Source organism: Ovis canadensis, chromosome 6 (genome assembly GCF_042477335.2).
Source record: "Ovis canadensis isolate MfBH-ARS-UI-01 breed Bighorn chromosome 6, ARS-UI_OviCan_v2, whole genome shotgun sequence".
In the NCBI taxonomy this organism is placed as follows: Eukaryota; Metazoa; Chordata; class Mammalia; order Artiodactyla; family Bovidae; genus Ovis; species Ovis canadensis.
Genome location: NC_091250.1, coordinates 84681685 through 84701796, shown reverse-complemented (window position 1 = coordinate 84701796; position 20112 = coordinate 84681685). Strand labels below are relative to the sequence as shown.

The 20112-nt window shown below is 42.8% G+C and overlaps 1 protein-coding gene across 2 annotated transcripts in view; it reads left to right on the top strand.

The window, feature by feature from the left end:
• Positions 1-20112, top strand: part of USP46 (ubiquitin specific peptidase 46) — a 73810-nt gene that overhangs the window by 48700 nt on the left and 4998 nt on the right. For both annotated transcript variants that reach the window (XM_069593092.1, XM_069593093.1), the window contains exons 6-7: positions 14445-14528; positions 16655-16852. In XM_069593092.1, the coding sequence (XP_069449193.1) occupies positions 14445-14528; positions 16655-16852 (282 nt within the window). The remainder of the gene's footprint in view (positions 1-14444; positions 14529-16654; positions 16853-20112) is intronic.

Below are 20112 nucleotides of genomic sequence, written 5' to 3'. Positions count from 1 at the left end.
TACCTGCCCATTCCCCTTGGAGAAGGGGAGCTAGGAGGCTGGCTGCTTCCCCTCCCTTCTAAGAAATTCCTGGGCTGTTGAGGAGGGCAGATGGCAGTGGCTGTAGCTTTGAGACCAGCTAAGAATTTCAACCATTGGGGAGCCTTGTTACAAACAAATGTAACCCCAGAACTAAGTCCCCCCACTTTTTTTTTTCTGGAGGAAATATGTACATTGGCAATGCATACCTGATGAAGGCAGGCTCGAGACATTTGGAGGCCTTAAAGCCGGGATGGGTAGGTACAGAATAGTCTCACAATACATTTTGAACAACATCAGATTCTCATCTGATTGTCCAGGCTGATATTCCTCAAGGGCCTGCCCCTCCCCCTTAGTACATCATCCTGAAAATAGACGTTGGCTGGCTTACCTGGATCTGCCTTCATCGATGCCTAAGAGCTCACCTCCCCAACAGAGAGAAGCCTGCCAGGTGTTGCTGTTCACCACTGAGGGTTCTGGGGCAGCGGTGGCAGCTTTCCTGCCTCTCCCAGAGGAACAAAGTGCAGGAGAGAGTTCCAGGAAATAAATGATGCCAGCTGATCCGTTAACTTTTTCTGTTTGAGACAAAAGAGAAGGAATGATTATGATCTTTTTTGGCCCCTTTCATGGCTTAATGTGGTTTGCATTCTTGAGGATTTATTTTTCAAACTAGAATTATGAGTTGTCTTCTTTAAAACATCATGCCTGCTTATCTCTTCTGGTGTGATATCCTTATCATTTATTTTGATATTGAAAATAGTTAAAAATCAAGCTAAAATTGTAGGATTTAAATGTTAAGACTTCTGCCACCTTCGTCCAGAAGGGCTTTAGGTCATCAATTACAACGTGTTTTCAATGAACTTTTATCCCAGAGAAATGATCATATAAATAGTGGTTATTCAGGAAACGGGTTTAGAGAAGCCATTAAAGCCATATTGCAGCTGAGCTATACTTCTGATATTTCGCATCTCAGCACTGTGTCGTGGGCAGGCAGAGTGAGCCATCTGCATCATAGGAGGATACTGAGAAATTTTTTTCTTTTGAAAAGTTCAGGGATGGCCTCAGGCAAAAACTTAAAATACGTGTTTATCTTACCCCCCTGTCCTTTTGGGTATTTTTTGTCTTTCACTTCAGGGCCTTAGTCCCTCCCTGTGGCTCCTGCACAGAAACGTACCTTTCTCCTCAAAGGGCTTTGTGCTCTGACACTACTCTCCTCTTACTCTGTCCTCCTCTCATTAAAAATGCCCATTCTCCCAGGGCCAGGGAGGTCAGCATTTTTTAGTTCTCCCAAAGCTGTATTTTAAAATTACTCTTCGTTTTTAAAAAAATGTCTTTTCATTTTGGAAACTTCTCTGTGCCAAGTTTATATGGAACTTTATCACAAATCTCTTGCCATATGCTTATCTGTCAGTTTCTCTGTTTATCTGGCTTGTGTCTTAGTTTTGGCTATTTCTCATATATGGTATTTGATATTGAATATCAAACACATCTGACACATCTTTCTTGTGGATTGCTTTTTCTTAATCTTTTTTAACACTTGAGTCAGTAGTTCTCAAACTTTGATGCATATCAGAATCATCTGGGGAAGGTGGTAAAAATGGAGGCCTAATGGCACTCCACTCCAGTACTCTTGCCTGGAAAATCCCATGGATGAAGGAGCCTGGTGGGCTGCAGTCCATGGGGTTGCTAAGAGTTGGGCACAACTGAGCGACTTCACTTTCACTTTTCACTTTCATGCACTGGAGAAGGAAATGGCAGCCCACTCCAGTGTTCTCGCCTGGAGAATCCCAGGGACGGGGGAGCCTGGTGGGCTGCCGTCTATGGGGTCGCACAGAGTCGGACACGACTGAAGCGACTTAACTAGCAGCAGCGGCAGGTGATATTTAACTTCTGTGAGCCTGGGCATCTACTATTCCTTAATTTTCCAGATGGTTTTGATACCACCAGAGTTTGAGAACTGCTGCCCTAGATCTTTGCTACTCGATAGGGGTCTGCGGGCCATTGCCGTTGACATTACCTGGGTCATTAGTAGGGCAGAATCTCTGGTCTCCTTCAAGAATGAGTGCACGAGTCCGTGCCTGCACTTGGACAAGATTTCTAGGTGACTCCCATACATGTTCGTATTTGCAAAGCACTGGGGACAGTGGCTCTCAGCCCACCAAACATATTGGAACCACCTAGGGAGTTTTAAGAACAATGGTGCCTCTGGTTCTTGGAGACATTCTCATGTAACTTGGCTTGGGACAGAGTGATGGGGGACTGAGATTGTTTTGAAAGCTCCCCTGGTGATTCTGATGAGCAGCCGAGTGAACCACTGCTGTAGATTCTAGAACAAAGCTTCCTAGCTTATATGCCATGGAAGATGGGTTACAGGTGTGTGTAGATGCCCTCAACTGCCAGGCAGAGCCTGGGGCTGCTGGCAAAGCAGCTGTGTCAGTGTACCCCAGCTCCTTTCTATGTGGCACTATTTTTGTTGTTGTTGTTTGTTTTGTTTTTGTTTTTCTTTTGCCACTATTTTTTAAATGTGCATCATAACATGAAATTATTGAGAGACCTCCTTAGCTTGAGAATTTTTTTGTTTTTTTTTTTACTTGATAACATTGTACTGGTTTTGCCATACATTGACATGGATCTGCCATGGCTGTACATGTGTTCCCCATCCTGAACCCCTCTCCCACCTCCCTCCCCATCCCATCCCCCTGGGTCGTCCCAGTGTACCAGCCCCGAGCAGCCTGTATCATGCATCAAACCTGGACTGGCGATTCATTTCACATATGATAATTTACGCTTCAATGCCATTCTCCCAAATCATCCCACCCTCTCCCTCTCCCACAGAGTCCAAAAGTCCATTCTATACATCTGTGTCTCTTTTGCTGTCTCACATACAGGGCTATCATTACCATCTTTCTAAATTCCATATGTATTAGTATACTATGTTGGTGTTTTTCTTTCTGGCTTACTTCACTCTGTATAATCGGCTCCAGTTTCATCCACCTCATTAGAACTGATTCAAGTGTATTCTTTTTAATGGCTGAGTAATATTCTATTGTGTATATGTACCACAGCTTTCTTATCCATTCGTCTGCTGATGGACATCTAGGTTGCTTTCATGTCCTGGCTATTATAAAGAGTGTTGTGATGAACATTGGGGTACATGTGTCTCTTTCGATTCTGGTTTCCTCAGTGTGTATGCCCAGCAGTGGGATTGCTGGGTCATAAGGCAGTTCTATTTCCAGTTTTTTAAGGAATCTCCACACTGTTCTCCATAGTGGTTGTACTAGTTTGCATTCCCACCAACAGTGTAGGAGGGTTCCCTTTTCTCCACACCCTCTCCAGCATTTATTGCTTGCAGATTTTTGGATAGCAGCCATTCTGACTGGCGTGAAATGGTACCTCATTGTGGTTTTGATTTGCATTTCTCTAATAATGAGTGATGTTGAGCATCTTTTCATGTGTTTGTTAGCCATCTTTATGTCTTCTTTGGAGAAATGTCTACTTAGTTCTTTTGCCCATTTTTGATTGGGTCACTTATTTTTCTGGACTTGAGCTGCAGGAGTTGCTTGAATATTTTTGAGATTAATTTTTTGTCCATTGCTTCGTTTGCTATTATTTTCTCCCATTCTGAAGCCTGTCTTTTCAGCTTGCTTATAGTTTCCTTGTTGTGCACAGGCTTTTAATTTCAATTAGATCCCATTTGTTTATTTTTGCTTTTATTTCCAGTATTCTGGGAGGTGGGTCATAGAGGATCCTGCTGTGGTTTATGTTGGAGAGTATTTTGCCTGTTTTCCTATAGGAGTTTAATAGTTTCTGGTCTTATGTTTAGATCTTTAATCCATTTTGAGTTTATTTTTGTGTATGGTGTTAGAAAGTGTTCTAGTTTCATTCTTTTACAAGTGGTTGACCAGTTTTCCCAGCACCACTTGTTAAAGAGATTGTCTTTAATCCATTGTATATTCTTGCCTCCTTTGTCAAAGATAAGGTGTCCATAGGTGTGTGGATTTATCTCTGGGCTTTCTATTTTGTTCCGTTGATCTATATTTCTGTCTTTGTGCCAGTACCATATTCTCTTGATGACTGTGGTTTTGTAGTAGAGCCTGAAGTCAGGCAGGTTGATTCCTCCAGTTCCATTCTTCTTTCTCAAGATTGCTTAAGCTATTCAAGGTTTTTTTGTATTTCCATACAAATTGTGAAATTATTTGTTCTAGCTCTGTGAAAAATACGATTGGTAGCTTGATAGGGATAGCATTGAATCTGTAGATTGCTTTGGGTAGTATACTCATTTTCACTATATTGATTCTTCTGATCCCTGAACACAGTATATTTCTCCATCTATTTGTGTCCTCTGATTTCTTTCATCAGTGTTTTATAGTTTTCTATATATAGGTCTTTGGTTTCTTTAGGTAGATATATTCCTAAGTATTTTATTCTTTTTGTTGCAATGGTGAATGGAATTGTTTCCTTAGTTTCTTTCTGTTTTCTCACTGTTAGAATATAGGAATGCAAGGGATTTCTGTGTGTTGATTTTATATCCTGCAACTTTACTATATTCATTGATTAGCTCTAGTAATTTTCTGGTGAAATCTTTAGGGTTTTCTATGTAGAGGATCATGTCATCTGCAAACAGTGAGAGTTTTACTTCTTCTTTTCCAATTTGGATTCCTTTTATTTCTTTCTCTGCTCTGATTGCTGTGGCCAAAACTTCCAAAACTATGTTGAATAGTAGTGGTGAAAGTGGGCACCCTTGTCTTGTTCCTGACTTTAGGAGAAATGCTTTCAGTTTTTCACCATTGAGGATAATGTTTGCTGTGGGTTTGTCGTATATAGCTTTTATTATGTTGAGGTATGTTCCTTCTATTCCTACTTTCTGGAGGGTTTTTTATCATAAATGGATGTTGATTTTTGTCAAAGGCTTTCTCTGCATCTATTGAGATAATCATATGGCTTTTATTTTTCAATTTGTTAATGTGATGTATTACATTGATTGATTTGTGGTTATTAAAGAATTCTTACATCCCTGGGATAAAGCCCACTTGGTCATGATGTATGATCTTTTTATTATGTTGTTGGATTCTGTTTGCTAGAATTTTGTTGAGGATTTTTGCATCTATGTTCATCAGTGATATTGACCTGTAGTTTTCTTTTTTTGTGGCATGTTTGTCAGGTTTTGGTGTTAGGGTGATGGTGGCCTCATAGAATGAGTTTGGAAGTTTACCTTCCTCTGCAATTTTCTGGAAGAGTTTGAATAGGATAGGTGTTAGCTCTTCTCTGAATTTTTGGTAGAATTCAGATGTGAAGCCATCGGGTCCTGGGCTTTTGTTTGCTGGAAGATTTCTGATTACAGTTTCAATTTCCCTGCTTGTGATGGGTCTGTTAAGATTTTCTATTTCTTCCTGGTTCAGTTTTGAAAAGTTGTACTTTTCTAAGAATTTGTCCATTTCTTCCAAGTTGTCCATTTTATTTGTATATAGTTGCTAATAGTAGTCTCTTATGATCCTTTGTATTTCTATGTTGTCTGTTGTGATCTCTCCATTTTCGCTTCTAATTTTGTTGATTTGATTTTTCTCCCTTTGTTTCTTGATGAGTCTGGCTAATGGTTTGCCAATTTTACTTACCTTGTCAAAGAACCAGCTTTTGGCTTTGTTGAATTTTGCTATGGTCTCTTTTGCTTTTTTGCATTCATTTCTGCCCTAATTTTTAAGATTTCTTTCCTTCTACTAACCCTGGGGTTCTTCATTTCTTCCTTTTCTAGTTGCTTTAGGTGTAGAGTTAGGTTATTTATTTGACTTTTTTCTTGTTTCTTGAGGTAATCCTGTATTGCTATGAACCTTCCCCTTAGCACTGCTTTTACAGTATCCCATAGGTTTTGGGTTGTTATGTTTTCATTTTCATTCATTTCTATGCATATTGTGATTTCTGTTTTGATTTCTTCTGTGATTTGTTGGTTATTCAGCAGTGTGTTGTTCAGCCTCCATATGTTGGAATATTTAATAGTTTTTCTCCTGTAATTGACATCTAATCTTACTTCATTGTGGTCAGAAAAGATGCTTGAAATGATTTCAATTTTTTTGAATTTACCAAGGCTAGATTTATGGCCCAGGATGTGTCCTTCCTGGAGAAGTTTCCGTGTGAGCTTGAGAAAAAGGTGAAATTCATTGTTTTGGGATGAAATGTCCTATAGGTATCAATTAGGTCTAATTGGTCTATTGTATCATTTAAAGTTTGTGTTTCCTTGTTAATTTTCTATTCAGTTGATATATCTATAGATGTGAGTGGGGTATTAAAGTCTCCCCCTATTATTGTGTTATTGTTAATTTCCCCTTTCATACTTATTAGCATTTGTCTTACATATTGTGGTGCTCCTATGTTGGGTGCATATATATTTATAATTGTTATATCTTCTTCTTGGATTGATCCTTTGATCATTATGTAGTGTCCATCTTTGTCTCTTTTCACAGCCTTTGTTTTAAAGTCTATTTTATCTAGTATGAGTATTGCTACTCCTGCTTTCTTTTGGTCTCTATTTGCATGGAATATCTTTTCCCAGCCCTTCACTTTCAGTCTGTATGTGTCCCTTGTTTCAAGGTGGGTCTCTTGTAGACAACATATATAGGGATCTTGTTTTTGTATCCATTCAGCCAGTCTTTGTCTTTTGGTTGGGGCATTCAGCCCATTTACATTTAAGGTAATTATTGATAAGTTTGATCCCGTTGCCATTTACTTTATTGCTTTGGGTTCGAATTTATACTCCCTTTCTGTGTTTCCTGTCTAGAGAAGATCCTTTAGCATTTGTTGGAGAGCTGGTTTGGTGATGCTGAATTCCCTCAGCTTTTCCTTGTCTGTAAAGCTTTTGATTTCTCCTTCATATTTCCTTGCTGGGTACAGTAATCTGGGCTGTAGGTTATTTTCTTTCATCACTTTAAGTATGTCCTGCCATTCCCTTCTGGCCTGAAGAGTTTCTATTGAAAAATCAGCTGTTATCCTTATGGGAATCCCTTTGTGTATTATTTGTTGTTTTTCCCTTGCTGCTTTTAATATTTGTTCTTTGTGTTTGATCTTTGTTCATTTGATTAATATGTGTCTTGGGGTGTTTCACCTTGGGTTTATCCTGTTTGGGACTCTGGGTTTCTTGGACTTTGGTGATTATTTCCTTCCCCATTTTAGGGAAGTTTTCAACTATTACCTCCTCAAGTATTTTCTCATGGTCTTTCTTTTTTTCTTCTTCTTCTGGGACTCCTATGGTTTGAATGTTGGGGCATTTAACATTGTCCCAGAGGTCTCTGAGGTTGTCCTCATTTCTTTTAATTCTTTTTTCTTTTTTCCTCTCTGATTCACTTATTTCTACCATTCTATCTTCTACCTCACTTATCCTATCTTCTGCCTCCGTTATTCTACTGTTGGTTCCCTCCAGAGTGTTTTTGATCTCAGTTATTGGATTATTCATTATGTGTTGACTCTTTTTTATTTCTTCTATGATTATTATCTCTGATTATTATGGGGCCAATTGTTAGTTTGAAAGTGAAAGTGGCTCAGTCGTGTCAGACTCTTTGAGACCTCATGGACTGTCCATGGAATTCTTGAGGCCAGAATACTGGTGTGGGTAGCGTTTCCCTTCTTCAGCGGATCTTCCTGACCCAGGAATCGAACCAGGGTCTCCTGCATTGCAGGCAGATTCTTTACCAACTGAGCTATCAGGGAAGCCCAAAATACTTCTTTGAGCTGCTTTTGGTGGGGGTGGGGCAAGAATACTGGAGTGGGTTGCCATTCCCTTCTCCAGAAGATCTTCCCGACCCAGGGATTGAACCCAGGTCTCCCACATTGTAGGCAGACAGACGCTTTACCGAGCCACCAGGGAAGTTCTTTCTTGCATCTTCTCAGTCCTTGTCTCCAGGCTAGCTATCTGTAACTCCAGTTTGTTTTCAAGGTTTTGGATCATTTTCACTATCATCATTTGGAATTCTTTATCAGGTAAATTCCCTATCTCTTCCTCTTTTGTTTGGTTTGGTGGGCATATATCCTGTTCCTTTACCTGCTGGGTATTTCTCTGCCTTTTCATCTTGTTTATATTGCTGTGTTTGGGATGGCCTTTCTATATTCTGGCAGTTTGTGGTTCCTCTTTATTGTGGAGGTTCCTTGCTGTGGGTGAGGTTGGATGGGTGGCTTGTCAAGGTTTCCTGGTTAGGGAAGCTGGTGGGTGGAACTGGATTTCTTCTCTCTAGAGTGCAATGAAGTATCCAGTAATGAGTTTTGAGATGTCAGTGGGTTTGGTGTGACTTTGGGCAGCCTGTATATTGAAGCTCATGGTTGTGTTCCCGTGTTGCTGGAGAATTTGCGTGGTATGTCTTGCTCTGGAACTTGTTGGCTCTTGGGTGGTGCTTGGTTTCAGTGTAGGTATAGAAGCGTTTGATGAGCTCCTATCGATTAATGTTTCCTAGATTCAGGAGTTCTCTGGTGTTCTCAGGATTTGGACTTAAGCCTCCTGCCTCTGGTTTTCAGTCTTATTCTTACAGTAGCCTCAAGACTTCTCCATCTATACAGTACCGATGATAAAACCTCTAGGTTAATGATGAAAAGTTTTCTCCACAGTGAGGGACACCTGGAGAGGTACACAGAGTTACATGGAGAAGAGAAGAGGGAGGAGGGAGATAGAGGTGACCAGGAGGAGAAGGGGGTGAATCAAAAGGGGAGAGAGCAAGCTAGCCAGTAATCACTTCCCTATGTGTGCCCCACAGTCTGGACCACTCAGAGATGTTCACGAAGTTACATAGAGAAGAGGGAGGAAGGAGACAGAAGTGGCCAGGGGGATAAAAGGGGGAATCAAAAGGAGAGAGAGAGAGAGATCCAGCCAGTAATCAGTTCCCTAAGTGTTCTCCACAGCCCAGAACACACAAAGAGATTCACAGAGTTGGGTAAAGAAGAAAAGGGGGAGGGAGGAGATAGAGGTGACCTGGTGGAGAAAAAGGAGAGTCCAAAGGGGGAGAGAGCAGTCAAGCCAGTAATCTCGCACCCAAGTTAAAATGGGTACCGAAGATTGGGTTCTTGAAGATACAAAATTGATAACAAATACCAAAAAGCAAAGATTAAAAATCTAGAGTAGAGGTTAGATTCTCAAAAATAGAATATTAAAAAAAAAGTCACAAAAATTATAAAATATATATATATGAAGTTTGCTTTAAAAATAGGGTCTTTTTCTTTGGCAAAGTAATAGTAGGTTATAAAAATGAAAATTAAAGAAATAATAGGGGACTTAAAATTAAAAAAATTTTTTTTTAATTTAAAAAATGATTATAGTAAAAATATATCTAGGACTTTCTCTGGAACTGTTGCAGATAGTGTGGGGTCAGTTCATTTTCAGATAGTTCCTTGGTCCAGCTTGTACTTCTCAAGGTCTACAGGCCCCTTCCTATGGAGTTGCTGCTAAGTACAGGGTTTTAATCTATTGCGCCTGTCACTTCCAGAGTGGTTCCCTCTGTTTATTTCAGCTTCTTCTGTTTGCTGGTCTCTTCAGTGTCTAATTTCTGCCCTGACACAAGGCGGGTGGTGGAGGTCACTTTTTTTAGGCTCACTTGTTCAGTCGTGCTGTGGGGAGGGAGGAACCCTGCAAACAAATATCAGTGGCATGTGCTCACAGTGATTTAGTCACACTGAGTTTGCCTCTGCTCACGGCATGCGTGCTTTCCCAGTCTATACTACTCAGGCTCTAGGTTGCTCTGCCGGGAACTTTCTGATGCAGGCCCTGGGTTTCATGCAGTCCCCAGGTCTAAGCCCCTCAGGTTCAGGTTCTCAGGTACTCCACAAAGGTGCAGACTTGGTTGGGCCTGCGTTTTGTGCCCTTCCAGGTCCGAGCAGCTCAGGTGATCAGGTGCTTGGTGAGCGCAGTTGGTCCCAGTTGAAGGCTGTGACTTATCGCCTCCCCCGCCCCAGCCACTCGGTTTTCTGGGTGTACAACGGGCATGCCTTCTCAGGTGTGCCGTGTGTCTCTTCTGGGGAGCTGATCTCTGTCTGCAACTCTCCCAGAGGATGTTGACCATCCAGAATCCCAAGAAGTCTTGGTTAGCAATGACGTCAGCTTGCAGTTTGGTATAGGATGCCTCTCTGGGGCCAGTATTGCCCCCTTCCAGCTCTGGCTGGCCTCGCCTGCCTGCCTCCGGTGGGGGATGGGCCGGTCCTCAGCCGGCTAGTTCTGCTCAGTCCTTTGTTCTATGAGCAAGGCTGGCGGTGTCTTGAAAGTGAAAGTGAAGTTGCTCAGTCGTGTCCGACTCTTTCCGACCCCATGGACTGTAGCCTACCAGGCTCCTCTGTCCATGGGATTTTCCAGGCAATAGTCCTGGAGTAGATTGCCATTTCCTTCTCCAGGGGATCTTCCCAATTCAGGGATCAAACTCAGGTCTCCCATATTGTAGACAGACGCTTTACTGACTGAGCCACCGATAGCTATTCCAGTCTGGGTTGCTGTCTCAAGCTAGTTCCCTCAGATTGCCCTCAGGGCATTCAGGCGAGGTCCTTACCCTAAGCAGTGCAGCCCGCACCTCCCTGTCCAGCCCCTGCTTGCTAGTGGGCAATGCGAGTGTCTGGGCTCCTCCTCCTCCTCCACTTGCTGTCAGGCACGTAATCTGTGGGTTTTAATTTTTTATTTATTTTTCCTCCTGGTTATTTTGCCTTCTGAGATTCCAAGGCTCACCATAGACCCGCCAGAGAGAGTGTTTCCTGGTGTTTGGAAACTTCTCTTTTTTAAGACTCTCTTCTCAGAAGGGGTCTCCGTCCCTACCTCTTTTGTCTTCTTATCTTTTGTATTTTGTCCTACCTCCTTTTGAAGACAATGGGCTGCCTTTCTGGGTGCCTGATGTCCTCTGCCAGCATTCAGAAGTTGTTTTATGGAATTTGCTCAGCTTTCAAATGTTCTTTTGATGAATTTGTGGGTGAGAAAGTGGTCTCTCCATCCTATTCCTCCGCCATCTTAGGACTGCCCCTGAGAATTTTTTAAAATCAATTTTTGAGCTAATGTGTTGAGTGAAAGGTTAAGATTTAAATAAAAAATGTTTTCTCTCAAACATAGACATTACCTTGGTCATAATAGCTATTCTTACAACCTGTAGCCATCTCAGCTGGAAACATAGTCATTCTCCATTTTTTTCAAGTTTTCCTGTGTGCATTTCCATTAGGCTTTATAGTCCTTATGAAGGTATATGTTTCATATTAGACTTGCTCCCAAAGTATATTTTTAAAAAGTGTTTCTTTGACTCTTTTTCAAGAAATACAGAGTTTTGTGCTTTCCCAATAATCTCTCCTCTGTGCTTTGATGTAATTTATCCCGAGTGTCTAAAAGACCTTTCTCTTCTCCTCTTGTTCATGGGGTTGCTTAGAGTTGGACACGACTGAACAACTTCACTTTCACGTTTCACTTTCACGCATTGGAGAAGGAAATGGCAACCCACTCCAGTGTTCTTGCCTGGAGAATCCCAGGGACGGAGGAGCCTGGTGGGCTGCCATCTGTGGGGTCGCACAGAGTTGGACACGACTAAAGCGACTTAGCAGCAACAGCAGCCTCTCCTCTTTGATTTCCTCATTGAGGAGTTTCCTCAACATTTGTTGCCCTCTTTTATTCCAACAACTGTACAGCATTATCTGACAGATCCGCTGTGCCTCAGTTTCCTGCTGGGGCCACTCCGTCTCTCTAACTTAGCCGCATTTTCCAGTTCTTGACTCACAGATGCTCTGAAGGCTTTGTCCTGCCTCTCCTGTGGCAACAAGCTTCCAGTCATCTAGGGCTGGGCAGGATGGTGAATCGGGTCTTTAAGTACCAACTTCTGCTATGTTTTTACCTTTGTGGATCTACAAAAACTTTTTTTTTTAATTGAGAAATTTGAGTAGAAAGTGTTTAATTTCTTATTTGTTGTACTTGCCTGAGGTCTTCTTTTTTTTAATTAACTTTTATTGGAGTGTACCTTATTTACAGTGTTGTTGCCTTACTTACTCTGATTCTTTAGTAGGACAGAGGAGAGGTTTGTCTGTGGTAGACATTCCAAAACTATGACTCTCCACCCTCACCCAGACTCACTGCCCCTTCTTGGTTGCTCTGTTCTACCCCAGTAAATCTTGTGCAGACCAAGAAGAGATTTCACAACAGTTACTCCATGAAGAGCTGAGCAGTATTCATTCAGCTGAGTTTGAATCTGTATCAGGTACCAGGTACTTGGAGTCTGAGGGTTGCGTATACTTGCCTTCTAAACTGTGTTTTTGCTTTTCGACCCCCTCCAGTCCTTCCTCCAGAGTACTGCCATAAATGGTCCATAAAGCACCATCTGATGCTGTCAAGCCCATGGAGACAAGTTAGAGAGTCACAGGGTCCACACAGCTTCTAAGAAGCGTGCTCTGTACCTTGTGTTCATGCCTCTTGGTCATGGCCTTCACTCTGTCTGGAATCCTGGACTCTTAATCCCTTGGTTCACTTTCCCGTTTTGAGAATCTGACTCAGATATCACCCCTTGAGGAAACATCCTGAATTGCCCCAGTTCAAGTTCATATCTCCATCCTCTGTACTTTGCTGGGGACTTTGTATACATGCGTTTCCCTTTGTTCAGCCAGCACACATCGTTGAGTGCTGTTGTGTGTCAGGCCCATCCTCAGTGCTGGGACTCTGGCAGTGAGCAAGACAGACACGGTCACTGCCCATACCCGTCATCCAGCAACTAGGAGGATGTTTCAGATAGTGATAAGTGCTCAGAGGAAAACAAGACAGCAACAGAGTAGGGGCTGGATGGGTTTGGAGAGAGTGACTGGGGAAGTCTTTTTCAAAGAGGTGACGTAGAAGCTGAGCTCTGAACAATGAGCAGGGCCAGCGGTGGAAGCATCTGGAAAAAGCTGTTAGTGCAGAGAAAAATGGCACTAGCAAATGCCCTGGAGCAGGGAGAGCAAGGCACCCTGGAGCTGCAGAGAAGGCCAGCCGGTGGGACTGGAGCAGGGAGAGCAAGGCTCCCTGGAGCTGCAGAGAAGGCCAGCCGGTGGGACTGGAGCAGTGTGAAGGAGGTGGGAAGGCCGGAGATGGGTCAGAAGAGCAGTCAGTCTGTTGGCATAGCAAGAAATGTGGATTTTAGGGACTTCCTTGGCGGTCCAGTGGCTGAGACTCGGCACCCCCAATGCAGGGGAGCAGGTTTGATCCCTGGCCTGGGAACTAGATCCCACATGCTGCAACTTAAGAGCCAGCACAGTCAAATAAATTTTTTAAGAAGTTAAAAAAGAAATTTGGATTTTATTCCTGAATTCACCAAGAAACTATCCAAGAGCTTTAGGTAGGGGAGTCAGTAGTATGAAATGATGTATGTTTCACCTGCACCGAACACTGAGTGTTGTAAATGGCTCATTGTGTGTGTTTCTGGTAACCTGTGTACTGTGAGGGCAGGCGTTCTCTGTGGATCCCCAGCACCCAGTCCAGGGTATGGTTGATAGCCACTGGGGAATCTAATGAATGAATAATCTATGTATTCTCTTGATAAGCTCTATTTAAGTGGTTGAGTTAGTAACACCATGTAAATAATTTTTTCTGTTTGGTAAAAGCTGGTCGATCTAGTGCTAGGACACTCCCTGTGAATAAGGAAACGTCACGGCCTTTTTCAAGACTCCAGGGTGTTACAATATTCTGGATATTCTATTCAGCCTTTGAGGCAGTACCCCAGGAATGCTGAGTAGAATCTTGATGGCCAGAGAAGAATGAAAAGCTGTGACATTTTAAAAAATGAAAGCTGTCAGTAGCACAGTTAAGATCTTACGATAAGGTGAATACTGACATAGCATCCCAATGGCGTTTGTTCTCAGGAGGAGGTGGTTGGGAGTTCTTATCGTCCAGCATGTGGGCAGGAGGGGAGCAGGGGGTTGGTAGTCATCTCCTGATAATTTAAGATTTTCTGAGTTCAATATAAGGGCCATTGAATACCATTTAAATTTTATTATCTTTCGTGCTCTTTGAAAATGTAGACCACCTAAGACAGATCGTTTTTCATTAACCATGTAGTAATGTCTCCTAGCATTTTGTATGATGGTTTTTTGGATTTGACTTTCACTGTAATGGTTGGCTTTTACTATAGTTAGTATTTTTCTATTATAATTTTCATCTCCAGTTTTCGGGTACTGTTTCTTAAAAACCTTGAGTTTCTTTTTTTTTGTTTTTCCTGAATCAGTTGGAAACCCTAATTTAGATCTATCTGTGTCCCATTAAATAAAGCTTACTTGAAAATCTTTCATGGTGAAATCATAACCCAGCCCAGTGAACATGCTCTAATCATCATAGCACTTGCTCCCAAGCAGAATCTTTTCTCATTACTTCTTTACCCACATTCACTTAAAAATTACCCTACAGGTAATAGAGAGTTTAGGACCTGGTAAGCTGAATACATTTTGGACTTCTGTTAAGTTGAAAATATTTCTCTTTGCAGAGATTTCAGCAACACAGAAACACTGTGTAGTGAACAGAAGTATTATTGTGAAACATGCTGCAGCAAACAAGAGGCCCAGAAAAGGTACGTAAGGGTTTAGCCCAGGGGGTGGCGTCCTGTCCGCAGAAGGGACCAGACTGTGGAGCCTGACAGATCTGATTTTTGAATCCCAGTTCCTAGGGCTCATAACCAAGTAGCTGTGGAGAAGTCAGTTACCTTCTTCACTGGTAGAATACGATAAGAGTGCCTACCTGGGGAAGTTGCCCATTCATCTGATCATGTGTTCATCTGTTTGTTTGTTCATTCATTTATTCAGTGTGCCAGATACTCATGCTGGGTAAACAAGTGGTGAGCAAGTGTGATCACTGTCCTCTTGGGATTAAAGGTGAATCATAAAAATGACTTAGCATAGTACATAACACATAGTGGTCACCCAGTAATACTGTTAGTATTGCCTAATCTTGGAACTTCTTCTTTAGAAGATAGAAGAGGCAAGTAATACTAATCATTTAATAAGGAAGCATGAGGAAATCAATAACATCAGTCTATGGATGGGTAAAAAGAAAGTTATCATATTCAGAGTTGATACAAGACCCAAGGTTGCGCGTCTTTTTACCAGCACTGGCCAGTTACAGGTCTTAAACAATGTGAAATAATTGTCCTTCCCTATGTTCTGTCCCCAGAAGCCAAAAATCTTGACATTTTTACTATCCTGTGAGGCTTTACCGTGAGTTAAGTTTACCCTGTCCATGGTTTGTGGCATATTCAGGATAACCCACAGATGCCCATTCCTACCATCTAAAACTGTGAGGGGTCTAGAGCTGAAGTTGAACGAGTTTCTCTGACCAGTCTCTCAGCCCTTCATCCCCAGACATGCACATCTTTCTTTGGGGCCTCAGAACTGGAGAAAGGTTAGTCATTGTGGTGGCAGATGGGAGTTAACATTCATTAGTGGTTGGGGAGCTTATCTCTGTCCCCATCCATATAATCTAAACTAAGTCTGCCTAAGGCCATCCTGGGTCTTCCAGTGGAGCATGAAAGCATATTCTATTCAACCCTGGAAGTTTTATACATGAAAATGCTGTGTTCCTAAAAAATAATAGGGATCCCCATAAATCTTACGTTTCTGCTGATGGTGTGGTTTTGCTTACTTTTATGCACAGGATTTTTTTTTTTCAATAGATTTCTAAATAATATTCTATTAAATTTGTCCTTTACAAACAATAATTCATGGAAAATATGCACAAGTCAAAACAGCATTTACAATAATTCAGGACCTTCAAAGAAGGTGTCCTCGAAGGTAACCAGAAAGTCCTCTATTCTATCAGAGTTATCTCCATAAACTGTTGTCTTTGCAACTTCTTACTGAAGAATGTTAATGGTCATCTAGTTGAAAAAAGAGCTTTTCATGTTTGTGTAAGTTGCGGAACTGCTGCGTCGAACAAAAGAAAATCCTTTTCTGCAGGATTTCTCAAAGCCTTAGGTATGTGGATGTGCAAGGAGGAACTTAGGAACAGAAGGGAGAGCAGCATCCTGACTTGACCTCAGAAACCCCGCATCCATTAACATCTCCCGTGCTCTCACGAGCCTTTTTTGAGAAATATAGCCCTAAGCCAATCAATCTCTGAATTTATAAGCGAGGAACCTGAGAGCCAGAAAAGGGAAATGACTTGCCCAGGAGTAAGGAGGGAGAATGGGCCCAGCATGCCTGGTTATCTGATGGTAACCAGTTGGCAGTGGATATCTGAGGCATGCCTGTTTGTCGGTTCTCAGAACCTGTATGTACGGAATCCACCCTCTGCTTGCCCTTTCCCCAGCCTGCTTTCTCAAAAACTGTCCCCCTCCTCTCCGTTATCTCAGAGTTGAGGGATTATCCAAATATCATTCTTCCTGGGAGGCAGAGGGCAGTGACGTAGAGCAATTGTGCATCATATATTTATTGGTACATAAGTTCTGGGGTGTCTCCTTTGACCAAACAGATGATCCCACCCCCACATCCTAGCCCCACTGCACTCTTCTCTGCTTACTAGGCTCCAGTTAGCCGAGTCTGTGCAAGCGAGCATCCTTTTACTCTGGCACGTGGATTGGCTGTTTGCTGGTTTGAGGTTTGTTGGACCCCTCCTGCTCTCCATTCGTGCAGGCTGTGGTATAATTGGTCCCACTCACAGGCATTGGATGCCACTGATTTTCTGTTGCATGGTTTATTTTAGGATGAGAGTCAAGAAGCTGCCCATGATTTTGGCCCTGCACCTCAAGCGGTTCAAGTACATGGAGCAGCTCCATAGGTACACCAAGCTCTCTTACCGAGTGGTCTTCCCGCTGGAACTCCGGCTCTTCAACACCTCCAGTGATGCAGTCAACCTGGACCGCATGTATGACCTGGTCGCAGTGGTGGTGCACTGTGGCAGGTGAGGGCAGGCAGGGAGCGCGTGGAGGGAGGCACTGTCCTTGGGCCACGTGGACTCTGCCACATCTTTCAGGGGCGGGGCCGGGGATGTGAGACTCCGTGGTGATGGCGCTTTGGGGAATTTCCTCTAAGCTCCAGTTTATCACCTCAAAATGAATCTCTAAACTTATGTATATAAAGTAAAATAATAAATTTAAAAATAAAGGAAATTAACGCATAATAATAATTTAAATGTTCTCTCATAAGGGAAATAATAAATCTCCATTAGATACAAAGAATTTGAAATCACATGGAAAAGTAAATGTTTGTGCTGTGATTTTAATTTTTGAAAAACCAGGTTACTCATTTAGTATGATCACTAAAGTGTTTTAAGATACCTAAATAAAGACTGGAAGCAGTGGATGGAATTTAATACTTTTTTGGCATTTGAATAATTAAAATGTATCCTTAAGTGTTCTTCAGGCAGTTTTAAGCCTTTCCCCTGTATTCTATAATTACATAATCCAAAAAAAAAAGAGAGTGGAGAGAAATGCCCTTGATATGGAGAAGCAAAGTGTTTTTGCTGTAAGTCTTTTGAGGAAATATTTTTTATTGTATAATTTGGTGTAAGTCATGAAAACTCTACTGAAAATTCACCTGTTGCTATTATTTGCTCAGCTGGGATGGATCTGTGTCCCATACCCTGGGATCGACATTGCTGTCGCCCTTGTAGGCTTCAGATTGGGGCCTGTCCCAGAGCAGGTGTCTTTTCCTCTCCATCCACCTGGATGGAGTGGTAGTAAACAGACCATTACCAAGAGGATGCGTGGTTCCACGGGGAGGGATGGAGTGATTTCCTTTCCTCGACTGGGTGGCTGGTATCAGAAGCTGTAACTACCTGAAGCAACCCTTGTTTTGTCCCATGCAGAGCCATAGTCACAGATTATTGTCTTAGTTCTCAGAAAGTTGTATTTGTTGGTCAGTTACAAGCCACCTTTCTATTTGCCCCTGAAGAATACTTCTAACTGCTAATTATTTTAAAGAGCCTAAGGGTTGGGAAGATCCCCTGGAGGAGGGCGTGGCAACCCACTCCAGTATTCTTGCCTGGAGAATCCCATGGGCAGAGGAGCCTGGTGGGCTACAGTCCATGGAATCCCAAAGAGGTGGACACGACTGAGTGACTGAGCATACGTGCACACACATCTATTTTCTGTTTATTTATTCATAAGGGTTCTTTAACAGTTTTCTTTGATTTAACTATGCCCTCCTCCAGGGGATCCTCCCAACCCAGGGATCAAACCCAGGTCTCCCTCATTGCAGACAGATTCTTTACCGTCTGAGCCACCAGGGAAGCCCAAGAATTCTGGAGTGGGTAGCCTATCCCTTCTCCAGGGTATCTTTCTGACCCCGGAATTGAACCAGGGTCTCTTGCATTGCAGGTGGATTCTTTACCAGCTGAGCTACCAGGGAATCCCATATATTATGTATATGCTATGTATATTCTATGTTCCTGGTGGTTTAGTCAATAAGTCATGTCCGATTCTGTATATACTAGGAAATGGCAACCCACCACAATATTCTTGCCTAGAGAATCCCCATGGACAGAGGAGCCTGGCAGGCTGCAGTCTGTGGGGTCACACACAGTCAGACGTGACTGAGCGACTATGCACACACATGAGTAAGGAAGAGCGCGATGACAGAGAGCAGTGGGAGGTGCCCCTTCAGGGAAGGTGGTCAGCAAAGGTTTATCTCCTGAGATGACATTTGAGCTGAAGCCCGCCCAAGGAATAAAAAGAGGCAAGAATGCAGACATGAGTGAGGACACTTTCAGGCAGAGCTGCAGCAGGCACAGAGGCCCCAGCTGAGAACGCTGATGTGTGTGAAAACAGAGGTGGCCCATGTGCTGGAGCTCAGAGGGAGGGGAGAGAGTGGCTGGAGAAAGGTGTGAACAATCCTCTGGGGTAGCTTTTATTTAAAGAAAGCAAACTAAAGGGACTTCCCTGGTGGTCCAGTGGTTAAGACCCTGCACTTTGAATGCACAGGATGTGGGTTTGATCCCTGACTGGGGAACTAACATCCCGCATGCTGTGCAGTATAGCAAAGAAAAAGCAGACTAAGGCAGGTTCAGCTTTCCAACTTTGATGCATTGAGAAAACAAAACTTCAGAGTTAGAGTTAAAAACTCCGTCAGTTGTGCAAACCTGGCTTCATAGGAGAAGCTGTTTGGTTGTCCGGTCTACTTTTTTCTGCAGTGTGTCATAATGTACCTTTTTGTTTTCCTACTTGTTATTACACATTTTGGTTTAATATCTTTCTAAAACTTGAATCAGATCACATCACTCCTCAAAGTTCCCGAGTGTCTTCCTGGCTCACTCACAGTGAAGTCCGTAATCTTAACCACAGTGGCCCATTCCTAAGCCTCGTCCACTGCAGCTCACTTGGCTCTTCGAGCTGTTCCCTGATCACACTGTTCCCACCCCCACCCATCCCCTAGGCCTTGCACTTGCTCTTCTCCATTCCTGAAACTTCCATCACGTGGTCTCATGGCTTGCCTCTCCCTCCCTCCCTCTCTCTCACACACACACAGACACACACACCCACAACACACCCACACACACTCCTCCCCTTCAGGGAAGTTCCTTCTGCTCACATCTCATAGCATCACCATAGCACCTTCCCTCTATCAGTCACCACCCCGTTGCACTGCTATATTCTTCAGCATGTATCACCCCTTGAAATATATTTGTATTTTAGTTTATTACCACTCCAACCCTCAACCTCAGGAAAGGCAGGACTTTTTTTCATTCACTGCTTTTTTTTGTTTGTGTAAGTCGAAGAGAAGAGGCTTTTCTCCCAGTCTTAATATTTATTTATTTATTTGGCTGCACCACGTGGTCTTAGTTGCACCATGCTGGATGTCCTGTGAACTGTGCTTTGGCACATGGGATCTGGTTCCCTGACCAGGAATCAAACCCAGGCCCTCTGCACTGGGAGCACAGAGTCACTGGACCACCAGGGAAGCCCCCATTCACTGCTTTTTTTTTTTTTTGCCTAACTGCCTGAATGGACCTAGTGGAGCATAGTGGGTGTACGATAATTATGTGTTGATATTTGTTGAATTTGAATGTCTGTTTTCCCCAGTGGATCGTGAATCCTTTGAAACAGAGGCTTCATTCATCTTCCCTTGTGCCCAGCACAGTGTCAGCACCCAGGTGTCTCTCTGTGAGTTGTGGCCAAAGACAAGTGGACATGGACATGACTTATTCCAAGTTCTCTGTCCTAG